This window comes from Sphaerodactylus townsendi, linkage group LG02 (assembly GCF_021028975.2).
Source record: "Sphaerodactylus townsendi isolate TG3544 linkage group LG02, MPM_Stown_v2.3, whole genome shotgun sequence".
Taxonomy (NCBI): Eukaryota; Metazoa; Chordata; class Lepidosauria; order Squamata; family Sphaerodactylidae; genus Sphaerodactylus; species Sphaerodactylus townsendi.
The window spans coordinates 22,250,330-22,264,112 of record NC_059426.1 but is presented as its reverse complement, the minus strand read 5'-3'; the positions used below and the strand labels follow the sequence as shown (position 1 = coordinate 22,264,112).

The window sequence follows — 13,783 nt, the reverse complement described above, 5'->3', positions numbered from 1 at the left end:
GATTTATCAGGCAACCTCAGCTTTACTAAGGATTCCCTGTTTTACCTAGGATTCCTCTTGCTGTATTCCCACTTAATCACTTTATTTTTTTTCAAAACATCAATTTGACACGAAGGAGGAGACAGAAATAAAGGCACCATCGGATCCAATCATGTGCTCGTGTCTTATTTCATCTGTGCCGGAGGCTCAATGCTTCTGACATAAAGGGATTCTTAACCAATCAGAAAACCGATCTCAGAGACCAATGAAAAGCTGCCTTACACAGCAGTCTTGTGTACAGGAAGCTAAATAGACACAGTTTCTCTTTTTGCCTGCTGCTTGCAGACTCTGCAGAGGAGGAGGAGGGTAACCACTGGGTTCACAGCACGCACTGGGGATGCGACACCCGGCAAAAGAAAGTAGAACAGGCAAATAAGCTTTCTCCTCCCCCATTCCCTTTTTTGCTATTAGCTTGAAGGCTTCTTTGCTCATGTAATGCACTCGCTCACCCAAGAAATCAGATCCTTTTCCAGGACTAATTTAAGAAAACAATGTACCAGAGTCACCACTTTATCAGGGAAGAGGATTATAGAGACGTGGAAGGATGCCCGAATGCAGGTGGTCGAAGCAGCTGATCTCAGTGACGGCGATGCCTGCGGTTACGTGCAGGACCTGAGTTTGGATCTGCAAGTGGGTGTCGTGAAACCCTGGCTCTTGTTGGGTAAGTATGAAGGTGGAACCAAATAAATGGAGTATACGCTGCACAGTATCTTTTATGGGCTTCGAATGATGGAAGGGTACGTCTTCTTTAATTGTATGCTGTCAAATTCATTTCCTAATTACTGAATGTTTATCGTGTGTCTCTGGGGTCCATAGCATTGAAGAAGAGAAGAGTTTGGATTTATACCCCAGTTTTTGCTGCCTTTAAGGGGCCATCCCTCCTTCCCTTCCTCTCCCCACACCTTGCGAGGTAGGTGGGGCTAAGAGAGTTCTCAGAGAACTGTGACTAGTCCAAGGTCACTCAGTAGGCTTCATGTGGAAGAGTGGGAAAACAAGTCCAGTTCACCAGATAAGACTCTGCCACTCATGTGGAGGAGTGGGGAATCAAACCCAGTTCTCCAGATGAGAGTTCACTGCTCTTAGCCACTACACCTTGCTTGCTCTTGTATCAATCACTTCTCTCTCTAAGAGACCCGGTGGTCTCAATGTCTGCATGTAATTCCTTTCCCAAACAGTGAGATGACATGTCTTCTCTCCTTACAGGATCACAGGATTCTGCCCATGACCTGGAGACCATGAAAAAGTACAAGGTAATGAGCAAAACCACTATAGATCTCTCTTGGGTTCAGCATACATTGAACATTTCAAAAGGTTTGATGTTCCCCTCCAAAAAGATTTTGGCCATCTTTTAATGGCATTGTAAACAGTAGTGGAATCTGATCCTTTTTTTAGGCAGCAAGTAACTGATCCTACAGATATAACCAAGGAATAAGTTCTGCTAAAACATAAGGAACTTGTTCTTGTAACATCTTTGGAACTAGGGTAGCAAAACGTCCAATGAAAAACTGTGCAGGTTCAGTTGGGCTGTCCTTATATTCTTCTTTGTGCTTTGTTACTTCACATTATGTAAATTATCGAAGTGGTTTGTTTCTGCACATTCTGTAAATTATATTAATAGTTACTGAAAAATATTTACGCTCATGAGGAAGATGAGAAGTATAAAATGTAATAATAATAATATTCCTTAATGTTGGATGCAGATTCACAACCATGCCAAAATTTTAGAGATTGCAGAAGTAGCTTCCTTTCTTGACAATTGCTCTTCTTTATTTTAGGTTACTCATGTTCTAAATGTTGCCTATGGAGTAGAAAACGCTTTCCCTGATGACTTCACATACAAGACTATCTCTATCCTTGATCTGCCTGAGACTGACATTGTGTCTTATTTTCCTGAATGCTTTGAATTTATTGAACAAGTCAAGTTAAAGGTAAAGGTCTCAAACGAGAGGTGCACAGCAATAATTTTTCAGCAAGGGTGGCGTCACAAATGCTCATTGTGACACGATGGTCTTAATGCTGCTGATGTAACTTGAGCCCCTCCTAATTGTTGAACAAGAAAACCTGAATGTAAAATGAAACCAGGCGTATTATCACAATAGCGTAATTATTTATGATACTCATTTTCATATAGCCAAGCAAATCATCATTGCCTAGTTTAAGTGAAAACGTTATCGACATACTTAATCCTGACTCAAATATTTTTAGTTAATGAAATTATTTTTAAAAGAGAGAATATAATTCAATCCAGAGGTCACTTCTGCACATGTAGAATAATGCACTTTCAATCCACTTTCAATGCAATTTGCAGCTAGAGTTTACTGTGGGAAATAGCAAAATCCACTTGCAAACAGTTGTGAAAGTGGATTGAAAGTGCATTATTCTGCATGTGCGGAAGGGGCCTAAGTATTGCTTATTATCTTAAAATACTAATATTCTCTGAATAAGTGTAGTTAATACTTGATGGGATAGTATGTCATAAAGCAAGCCCAGTGGTTTGGACCCTAAGAAGTGCAAATGGAATAGGGCTGTCCTGCCCCCTCTTTCCTGATTTAGTGTCCTGTACTCTGAAAAGCTATCCCTCAAGATCAAGGGAGTGGGAACTTCCTCTTGCCTCAGTGAAAAGCTTTCCGTTTATTCACAAAGTTACTGGACTCCAGCCATCAGTGCTAATTGGACTACATCAATCTTTTCATTGCTGGCTGGTGGAACTAAGCTGAATATGAAAATTAACACTGATATTTATATATTTTACCAGGACTTTGCCTTTAATGAATAAAAGATTACCTCTTCACTAGTGTATATTGGGTTTTCCAGGTTGTCTGGCCATGTTCCAGTAGCATTTTCTTAGTAGTTAGGAGAAAATGCTACTGGAACATGGCCAGACAACCTGGAAAACCCACAACACACTAGTGATTCCGGCTGTGAAAGCCTTTGACAATACATCACCTATTCAGATTCAAAATGTATAAAAGTCCTGTGCTGTCAGACATGACACACATTGTTCAAACAGATAGCCTGCTTGGCGTGTTTCTTATAACCCTTTCGTTTGAACTGCAAGGAGACAGCGCCTTGTCAAATCTGATTCTAGGTTATTCCATGAGCTCTGCCATTTTCATTATTTACATAGTTTGGAATTAAGGAAGATAATATTGCTTCATCACTCATTGTGCTATTTTAGAACGGAAGAGCGCAGCATATTGTTTACAAGTCACCTGAAACGGGCATTCACTTAATGCCCTCCTTGACGTTTCCAGTTACAGTTTCCACTTCATTTCCAAATTAGAGTTGCTGCTTTAACAGTGCAGTCCTAAGTAGAGCTAACACCCTTCCGAGCCCCTTGGAATCAATGGACTTAAAAGGATGGAACGCTGGTTAGGTTTGCAATGCCAGGGCCGCTGGTTTGCCTTGGGAATTTAATTTTTCATTTCTTTATTCATTTTTAATTTTTAATTTCTTTATTATACACTTTCATTACAGAGCCACTTCATAATGCAAGATGCTTTTGTTAGACCAGTGGAAACATTAGATGATTTGCCTCTCATGAAAAGTAGCACAAGTTAACGAAACACAATTATGAATCGACTCAGTAGGGCAAACAAATCTGTAACTGAGGACTTTCTCATCATATCATATGTTATTAAATAAACTTTCGAAAGGCCCAAATCTTAGGTGTATGCCTGGCAAATTATGGAAAATTCATGGAAATTATGGCCTGAAAATTATGCCTGAAAATTATGGAAAATTCTTATAAATAAACAAGGAAACAGGCAATTAAACTGCACATAAAGGTAGGTATGTACTGTTGAGTTAATTACTCTTAGTTTCAAAGGGGTGGGTTTTTTTGCCCATGTCACAACTGGCAAGGCAAGAGACATTCAGAGGTGGTTGGTTTTAGCCAGCTTCTGTATAGCAACCCTGGTATTCTTTGGTGGTCTCTCAACTGAATGCTATCCAGGAATGACCCTGTTTGGCTCCCAAGATCAGGCTATCCTGGGCCATCCAGGTCAAAGCAATATAGTTTACAAAGATTCAAACCAAGGGAGCTGGTGAATCTTTCTGAAGTGTCCTTCACCAGCTCAGCAAAAGGGGAAGTGGAGGCCATGACTCTCAGGATGCCTTAGAAGATGATGGATAAATGTAAAGTTTATTTATGTATTTAATTGGATTTATATCCCACCCTATGTCTGCAGGGCTCAGTTACACCAGCATCATACTTTGCATTTATTAAGGGACTGGGGTCCCCATTTCTACAACTATTTTTTTTACCATTCTGCAATAGCTATAAACCAATCATATATGAAAGAAAAAGTTATCAACTTTTTACCATTGTGGTAGGTTTTCACGTGGGAGGCTGTGACCTAGTTTCTTCCTTGCTTCCATGACCTTGGTCCTTATCAGTTAATTGGAGCCAGTCTGCTAGTCCAGACAGTCTCTCACTGTTTCAAGCAATTAATTGCTCCACTTGGCAAAACCTATCCCATTGAGAGCAACAGAGATTCTTTTTCATCTTTCGCTTAAGATGGCTGAGACCTGCTTTAAATTCCTGCATATAGGCTGAAGTTGGAGGTGGTATTCTGTTCTGATTTATCCTGGGTGATTTGCTGTAGGCGGCTATATGCTTAGTAATAGGAAGCAGTATATTAGGATAATTTGATCCAGAGTTTCTATCAAATGTAGATTTAATAGATTGGCATTCAGTTGTTTGCTGGAACTCCCATGAATGTGTGTGTGTGTCGGTGTGGGGCGGGCGGGCAGTATTTTATTATTCTCATCTTTCCTTCCAAAATAACATTACAAAAAGGTTTCCAGTACTTGGAAGCGATGTCGTTGGGAGACCAAGGGGATGTACTGGGAAGATGGGACTGGAAAGCAATGGGGCTTTTTGGCAGCGGGGAGACTTCGGGGCTTTTCCCTGCTCCCTGCATTGCCAAAAAGCCCTTTCAAAATACAGTTAAAATTATAAAATTCAATTTAAAACATATAAACAACTAGGAGGAGGGCCAATAGCCAGACAAAACAAAAGAAGTCTTCACCTGCTGGCGAAAGACACTGATAGAGGAAAACAAGTGACTCTCCCTGGACAGGGTGCTCCAAAGTTTTGGTGCCACAATGGAGAAGGCCCTTCCTTTGGTTGCCACCCATCTAGCCTCAGATGGTAGGGGCAACCGCAATGGGGCTTCCAAAGATTACCGGAGTAAATAAGCACCCACTCACAAATTGGGGAAATGAACAGTGGACCCAAATAGCATGAAATGGAAACTATGGCAGACTTCACGAAATACAAACTAGGCAAGAACAAGTCTAAGGGCCAACAAGATTTCCAGGGCGTAATCTTTCGAGTGTAAGCTTTCCATGGTCAATTTAATTCTTCCTTCATTGGTTATCTGACAAAGTGCTTTGATTCTTGAGAGTTCATACAATGGAAATCTTGTTTATCTTTAAGGTGTTTAATGGGCTCAAATCTTGCTTTTTTTTACTGCAGACCATTGCAGCTACCCTCCTGAAATTATTTCTATGCAAAGGTCAAATGTATATGGTGTATGTGGTGTTATATGATGCATATGGTATTGACACAATGGCCCTTTCAGCACAAATAACCTAAAATGTTTCAAAAACATTTTCAGCCTCCTGCTTTTTTTTTACAGTGAGGTATGTCTGCACACACCCTCTTGAAACAATCCCATTACATGATTTTTCCTCTTTTTTTTGGGTTGAGTTCTATGTTGAATTGAAGTTGTAATGCTTCATGACCTTCTTCTGCATTCTATACTCCTCATATACTTGATCCTTTGAAGATCCCCCACCCCCCGGCACCAAAATAAAAGAACAAACAAAGAAATGCTGCAGATAAGCAGGCAAGGGGAGAATGGAGTGAGCTCAGAAAATGGCCCTGGGGAGGACATTCAGGGAAGCAGAGAAGACATTTTCAAAACGCTTCAACCAGAGAATCGTTTTAAAAGGGGATTAATTTAAAATCCCATTTTGAGGCTGGAAATAAAAGTTTTGGGGGGTAAAAACAATGCAGAACCCCGTTAAGAAAATGTTTTATTTCCTGCCTCGAAACATTTTTAAAAGTTTGTGCAGAAAGGGCCAATGACAACAGCAAAAACAGTGGATAAAAATCTTTATGCCTTTCCCATACAAAGTCAATACAAACAGTGAACAAAATCAAGACCTATGCTATCCAACCTACTGATGCATTTATCAGTAATTATTCCAGAGGGATGTTAGTCTGTTGCAGCAAAGGAAATAGAAGACTTCTGTTTTAATTATCAGTAAGTTAGACCATATTTGTACATGTATTTGATAAGTTTATATGCCATGCTTATTGGTTCATCTGGCTCAAGGCAGCTAAGTATGTATAATAATGTAATATGTGTGCTATGCATTTGATGATATAATTTGTATTTCTTTACAAAAGCTTTTTTGGGTTAGTGCTTACAGGAGCCATTCTAAGAGGGGTTACTCAGAACTCAGTACTATTTTAATCAGTGGGGCTCACTCCCAGAAAAACCATATTAGAATCACGAGTAAAATAAGAACACAAGAAAATTCCTGCTGGATCAGACCAGTGGTCCATCTAGTCCCGTGATGGTGAACCTTTGGCACTCCAGATGTTATGGACTGCAATTCCCATCAGCCCCTTCCAGCATGGCCAATTGGCCATGCTGGCAGGGACTGATGGGAATTGTAGTCCATAACATCTGGAGTGCCAAAGGTTCGCCACCACTGATCTAGTCTTACATAGTGACCAAGCAGTTACTCTGGAGACCCAACAACAGGGCATAAAGGCTGATGCCTTCTCCTGGTGTTGCCTTCTGGCCAGAGGCGTATCTAGGGAAAATGTAGCCCGGTGCAAAATCTGAGTCCCCCCCCCCCCCCCCCCCGTATGCGTGGCTGCCTTCCCCCATCACAACCAAACATGTCACTTGTCTTGAAGTCAGAGTGTGAACCTGGGGGAAAGAAAGAGGGGTGTGGGGATGATTTTCCACACACCCCACATGACCGCAGCCTAGGGACATTTGACCCCATATATCCTCCTGGGCAGAGGCAGATTTGCTGCCTCTAAATGTGGAGGTTCCCTGTAGTCACCAGAGTTAGTAACCGCTGATCTTCCACGAATCTGTCTAACCCTCTTTTAAACCTGTCTATGCCTGTGGTCATCACCAAATCCTTTGGTGGCGAATTCCGCATTTTAATCACTCATTGAGTAAAGAAATATTTCCCTTTTTTCCATCATGAATCAACCGCCCATCTGTTTTACAGGATGCCCTTGAGCTCTAGCATTTTGGCAGAGGGAGAAAAAGTTACCTCTGTTCACTATCTCCACCCTGTGCATAATTTTATAAACCTCCACAACACCCACCCCATTAGTTGCCTCTTTTCTAAACTGAAAACTCCCAAACTCTTCAGCCTTTTCCCATAGGAAAAGTGCTCCCTGCCTTATTTGTTTTGGTTGCCTTCTCTTGTACTTTTCCCGGCTCTGCAATGCCATTTTAAAGATAGGGTGACTTAAAAGGAGCAGCAGTGGCATAGTGGTTAAGAGAAGGTGTACTCTAATCTGGAGGAACTGGGTTTGATTCCCCGCTCTGCCGCTTGAGCTGTGGAGTCTTATCTGTAGAATTCAGATTAGCCTGTGTACTCCAACACACGCCAGCTGGGTGACCTTGGGCTAGTCACAGTTCTTCTGAGCTCTCTCAGCCTCACCTACCTCACAGGGTGTTTGTTGTGAGGGAGGAAGGGTAAGGAGTTTGTAAGCCCCTTTGAGTCTCCTTACAGGAGAGAAAGGGGGGATATAAATCCAACTCTTCTTTTTCTTCTTCTAAAAAGCCTACGGCTGAAGAGCAAATGGTTGTGAAATCTATTGTTGACTGCAGTGGCTTTCTAAATGTGCTCTGTTTTTCCTTTTCTCTTGGAGGACGGTGTGGTGCTTGTTCACTGTAACGCAGGAGTCTCTCGTGCTGCCACCATTGTCATCGGCTTCCTCATGCATTCAGAAGGACTCAGTTTTTCTCAGGCTTTTTCTGTGGTGAAAAATGCCAGACCTGCCATTTGTCCAAATTCTGGTTTCATGGAGCAACTTCACAAATACCAACAGTGCAATAATAAAGCAAATGGAACCTTAAATGATATCTGAACCGGGGAGAATTCATCTTTGTAGTTGCACTGAAATGGAAGATGCAGCCAACAATTTTGGCTGCGTTCATGGGACACACCCAGAATTGCCTCGTGAAGCTGAACTTGGTTAACATTCATGCTCTTATGCATTGCTTCAAATCCATTTCCGGTCAACTAATTCTTCTGTGTGTGTTTCTTCTTTTTAAAAACATTTTCACAGTAATGGGTGTAGCAATAATCAATCAGCTTGGATTTGCAATGTAGCTGCTGTTCTGCATGCAACTGTCTTCTATTGATGCAAGTTTGTATAGGGTCCTGAACAGGAGTTATAATTTTTCCGGCCTATCATCTATTTTCAGACAAAATTATTTCATAGCAGTCACAACAATTTATTTGAACCAAAATGATCAAATATCATAGGCAGGGGGGTTGGCTTGCTAGTTGGTCAAACGCAAGGAAATGTCAGTTTACTCCTGAAAGTTGCTGGTAGGTGCTCGAAAAGAAACATGTCAGCCCGTTTGCCATGATGTCACATGACATTCAATGGGTGTCCAGTTTGCATGATTGTAAAAACACAGATAATAAACATTCCTATAAAAATAAAACATTTCTTGATTATATCTTTGAAATGAGTTGTGTTCCCTTATTCACTTTGGGCAAGGCTGTTCTCCATTATGGGAAACACTGTCCTCCATTATTCCATAGGTGCAACACTGTTCTCCATTATACCCTGTGGGCAAGGCCATTGTACCTTGTGGACAAGGCTTTCCTACATTATTCCCTACAGGCAAGGGTTTCTCTCCGTTATTCCCTAGTGGCAAAGCTGTTCTCCAGTATTTCCTGTGGGCAAGGTTGTCCTTCAGTATTCCCTGTGGGTTAGGCTGTCCTCTAGTTTTTCCTGTGGGCAGGCTGCCCTCTAATATTCCCTAGTGGCAAGGCCTCCAGTATTTCCTGTGGGTAAGGCTGTCCTCTGGTACTTTCTGTGGCAAGGCTGTCCTCCTTGTGGGTAGGGCTGTCCTCTGGTATTCCCTATGGCAAGGCTGTACTCCAGTATTCCCTGCGGGCAAGGCTAGCCTCTGGTATTCCCCGTGGACAAGGCTATCCTCCATTATTTCTTGTGGCAGAGAAGAACAAATCGATGGGCTGAGAGGAGAGAGCAGCTGTCCCCTGTCCCATCTTTCTCTGCCCCCCACCCCCATGCTCCTGGCTGTCAGGAATAATGGAGGACAACTTTGCCCATAGGGAAGAATGGAGCAGAGCATTAGCTGCAGGACATAATGGAGGAAAACTTTTCTCATAGGAAATACTGCAGGAGAACCTTGCCCACAGGGGGTAATGCAGGGCAGGAAAAAATAAATTTAGGAAAGCAAAAAATGGATCATATTGACATGATTGTAGAAATTAAAGAAATAAGGAAAGATATAAAAGGATTACCCTCTGGTCTTAAAATGTGAAAGATGATGTGAAGGCCTTTTAGACTAAAAATGAAGTACACCAGAAAGAAAGCCACCAGCAAACTGAGAAATTACTCTGTCTGGTGTCAAAGCAAAAAGAATGCAAACTAGAATCAGGGCCATGCCAGAGAAGGTTGGAGAAGACCTTAAAAAGATTTTATCCCAGAACTGGCAAGACTTGAGTCTTTACCCATTAGAGAAACTGAAGCTATGGTAACTGAAGCTATGGTGGATGAAATATACCAAGTAAAGTCAGTGGCTGCTAAGAAAAAAAATTGCCCAAGGATTGTGTGATATATCTGACAAGAAGATCTTTCAAAGAAGAAATTCTATCTAATCACTACAGTCAAAAAATGCAGTAACAAGGCCAGAATTTGATTATAATGAGGGAGCTGCCAAGAAAGACTTTAATGAATCACAGGGAATACAAATTTCTTACAGACTCCTTATGGGTAAATAAAGAAATTCCTTTCAGATGGCTACTACCAGAAGGTCTCAGCTTTACCTTTAATAGAATTGACCAGAAAATCACAGATGTCCAGACTGCAGGAAAATTCTTCAACAAGAACAAAAAAGATCTGCAGTCAACCTGAAGACATTACTCCCCTCTCTTTCTTATTGTTTTAACTTTAGAGTATATACTAACAAACAAATATAAATTCAAGGATCTACAAGGTGAGTTAGAGTTAAGGGATTTGGAACAATTTGTAATCTTCAAAAAAATATAACAAATGACTCATATATCATAGGAGTTTGTAACCATTAGAAAGGAGGAAAAAAATCTAGGTAAAAATGCTTAACATATATGTGGATATGATGCCTAAATCTGGTTCTGTATAAGTTAGTAAATGGTGATGGGGCTGGTTTCTATAGAGATGGGGGCGGGGAAGAATGGGAATGGCTGGTTTGGAAGTGGAGGGTACTGTTTTTTGGTAATGATGTACACAGGGTGTAAGTGAGATGGGAGGTCGATTAGTTTTTCTTTACTGTTTATTCTTTGTTCTTTTATCCCGATGTTTGCTTGTTCTTTTGGGCGTCACTGTATGGGTTTGTGGTGATTTTGTGGGGGATGGGGGTTGACACTGCTTTCTGGTTCCTTTTCTATGTGGGGTGGCTGGTCTACCATGTTTGTAGTTGTCTTAGATTATAAAATAAAAAAAATATATTTTAAAAAATCTGAATCTCCTAACTGGTCTTGCTGTGGTTCCAAACTGCCTCTGAAGCTCCGGGAGAAGCACTGATTGGTTTTCAAACTGTTTTCCTCTAAGGCTGTTCAATCCATTCCGATTACCAAAGTTCTAAGAGCTCTGTCACTGTAGCAGAAGAAAGTGCCCCCTCCTCTCACTCATGATATCCAGTATCTTTGTCTGAAGGGGGAATTAGAGCTGTTTCCAGAGATACAGTCCCCATTCACTCCAGACTGCAGTGTCCTGTTGGAACCACCACACTCAGTTCCATGGTCCTAGGTGCACCACACCCATCATGGCAGCATTATCCACTCTACCTCTCATCACCATTTTCACCATTACAGAAGGGGGGGGGGTGACTGTGCTAGAATGCCCAGATCTGAACAACAGGTCAGACCTTGGACCTGACCATCAGCTCTGATTTGGAGTATGGCCACACCTACGGCAGCACAAGAACAACCACTGACCTCAGAACCAGAAGAAGAGGGAGCTGTATCACATTCTTAGCACAGGGGTGCTGTGTGGTTTCCAGGCTGTATGGCCGTGTTCTAGCATCAATCCCTCCTGACGTTTCGCCTGCATCTGTGGCTGGCATCTTCATCCTCTGAAGATGCCAGCCACAGATGCAGGTGAAACGTTAGGAGAGATTGCTGCTAGAACACGGTCATGCAGCCCGGAAGCCACGCAGCACCCCAGTGATTCCAGCCGTGAAAGTCTTCGACAATACATTCTTAGCACAGCTCAAGTCTCCCATTGGATCCATCCTCAGACGATACAGTGGGAAATGTTGATTCAGTTTCACCTAATAAGGACATCCACTTGCACATGGAGTAGATGTTGAGGGTGGGTGTCCCTAGACATCCAGGTGACTTCATCCACGACTAAACACAAAGTTTAAACATTGGGAAGGCTCTATTTTGATTTGCTGGGTACCATTGCTTCTTTAATGTTAGAAGGTGTATTAGACATCTCCGCATCTTGGGAGAAGCCTGACAGCATTCTGGCTGCACCTAAAAAGGTGAAAAGATAGCAAGTTGTGTCTGCATCTGGGTCTTTCTGGGATTTTCAAATGGTGTTCTTGGGCTTATTCAATCACTCACTCACTCACTCACTCACTCACTCACTCACTCACTCACTCACTCACTCACTCACTCACTCACTCACTCACTCACTCACTCACTCACTCACTCACTCACTCACTCACTCACTCACTCACTCACTCACTCACTCACTCACTCACTCACTCACTCACTCACTCACTCACTCACTCAATCAATCAATCAATCAATCAATCAATCAATCAATCAATTTTATTTATATCCCACGCTTTCTTAACAAAGTTAGCCTAAGGGCAGTCCTTCCTTGTTATGCTGCTTGCTGTTGGCATTCCTTGGGGTACAAGGGAAATGTCTGTTTCAACACTCCTTTTGGAACTTTGCCTGGCTGTTCAGGGGTGTAAAGGCAACCAGCTGTCTGCAGTGTAACTCTGCTTGTTTTCTTGGGGTGCCAAATACTCCCCCATGCTTACATTGCCACTCTGCCCATCTTCTTGAAATTGCCAAATATTTTCCTCCATTCATTATGAGATGATTTTAATTGCTCATAAAACTAGGATTCTGAAATGTGTTAGCACTGAATGGACCCTTGAGGAAGATGTTATAATTTCTAAAAAAACCTGTACAGTCTCTCAAAATGCCATCCAAATCGGGTGGGAAATTACTTATTTAATATGTTTTTATCACACCTTTCCTCTAAGGCACTCAGGATGGCTGGCACACGTGACTTTCTCCTCCATCATTTCATCTTCACAACAACTCTGAGAAGTAGGTTAGTGGGAGACAGAATGCCTGGCCCAACAAGGCAAACAGTGATTCAAACACAGATCTCCCTCATCCTGGTCCAACATTTAAACCACATAGATGTTGATGACGCTTCTACCAAATTGTGGACTGAATAATTAAAAACTGGACACCCTTAACAGTAGGACATGATCTTTATCCATATTCTCAGGTATATTATACGGCAAGATGTCTCTCTTTCGGCTCCCAAATTTACATTGGCAAAGTGCCATTGAAGTGTAGCTGTATGTTTGGCCAGATTGAATAGCCCATGAAGTCTATAGGTTGGTGGTACATCTCTGTCACCATTTCATCTGAAATGGCGAAATTGAGAATGAGTAGGAAAATGAAAAGAACAGCCAGGAAAATCACTAGGAAGACACCAGTCAGCCACCACACAAAGAACCAGGCACTCTTCACCCTACGGAACAAAGAAAGAGGGAATTACAATTTATAAACAGAAGGCTGATTCTGGGTCTGACTGACCACACTGAAAATATTAGTTTGAGGTCAGAAAGGATGGAGTGAAATTCAAGACTAGTGCAGGTGCATTGTTACAAGGCTGAATTGATCTCAAGAACACATGACAATGAGGAGCCTGTTTTGGGGCACAAAGTCTGATTCTTAAATTTTTCTGTTTTTTATTAATGTGTTATTGCTAGTGTTGCCAACCTCTAAGGTGTTGAGGTTGACATGCAATGTTCTAAATGGCTTGGGCCCTGCCTACCTGAGGGAGCGCCTGCATCCATATGTGCCTGCTTGGGCATTGGGGTCACAGGGGGAGGCACTCCTGGTGGTACCTCTCCCCGCCAAGGTGTAGGGGGTGAGTGCATGTGGGAGGGTTTTTTCCGTGATTGCCCTAGACTCTGGAATAGCCTCCCCTAGGAGACTGGCCATGTGCCTACCCTTTATTGGTTCAAATGCATGGCGAAGACCTTCCTTGTATTGTTAAAGGCTTTCATGGCCGGAATCACTGAGGTGCTGTGTGGTTTCCAGGCTGTATGGCTGTGTTCTAGTAGCATTTTCCAGGGGGCAATCATGGAAAAAAGCCCTCCCACGTGCACCCACCCACTACACCTTGGTGGGGAGAGGTGCCACCAGGAGTGCCTCCCCCTGTGACCCCAATGCCCAAGCAGGCACATATGGA

General features: G+C 42.2%; 1 protein-coding gene across 1 annotated transcript; it reads left to right on the top strand.

Annotated features, from left to right (window-relative positions):
- The first annotated feature begins 263 nt into the window (after window positions 1–263).
- On the top strand, window positions 264–10,786 carry DUSP19 (dual specificity phosphatase 19). The gene is made up of 4 exons (XM_048486114.1): window positions 264–700; window positions 1,243–1,289; window positions 1,815–1,967; window positions 7,958–10,786. Exons 1-4 carry the CDS (start codon window positions 475–477, stop codon window positions 8,174–8,176), a joined length of 645 nt encoding a protein of 214 aa, XP_048342071.1. The 5' UTR covers window positions 264–474; the 3' UTR covers window positions 8,177–10,786.
- The last annotated feature ends 2,997 nt before the right edge of the window (window positions 10,787–13,783 follow it).

What these genes read in the sequence shown, in the direction of transcription:
- DUSP19 (XM_048486114.1), top strand. Translation starts at nt 475, where the DNA reads ATGCACTCGCTCACCCAAGAAATCAGATCCTTTTCCAGGACTAATTTA. An exon ending in GAAACCCTGGCTCTTGTTGG is followed by an intron (nt 701 to 1,242) that starts GTAAGTATGAAG and finishes CTCTCCTTACAG; the next exon opens with GATCACAGGATTCTGCCCAT. An exon ending in TTGAACAAGTCAAGTTAAAG is followed by an intron (nt 1,968 to 7,957) that starts GTAAAGGTCTCA and finishes TTTCTCTTGGAG; the next exon opens with GACGGTGTGGTGCTTGTTCA.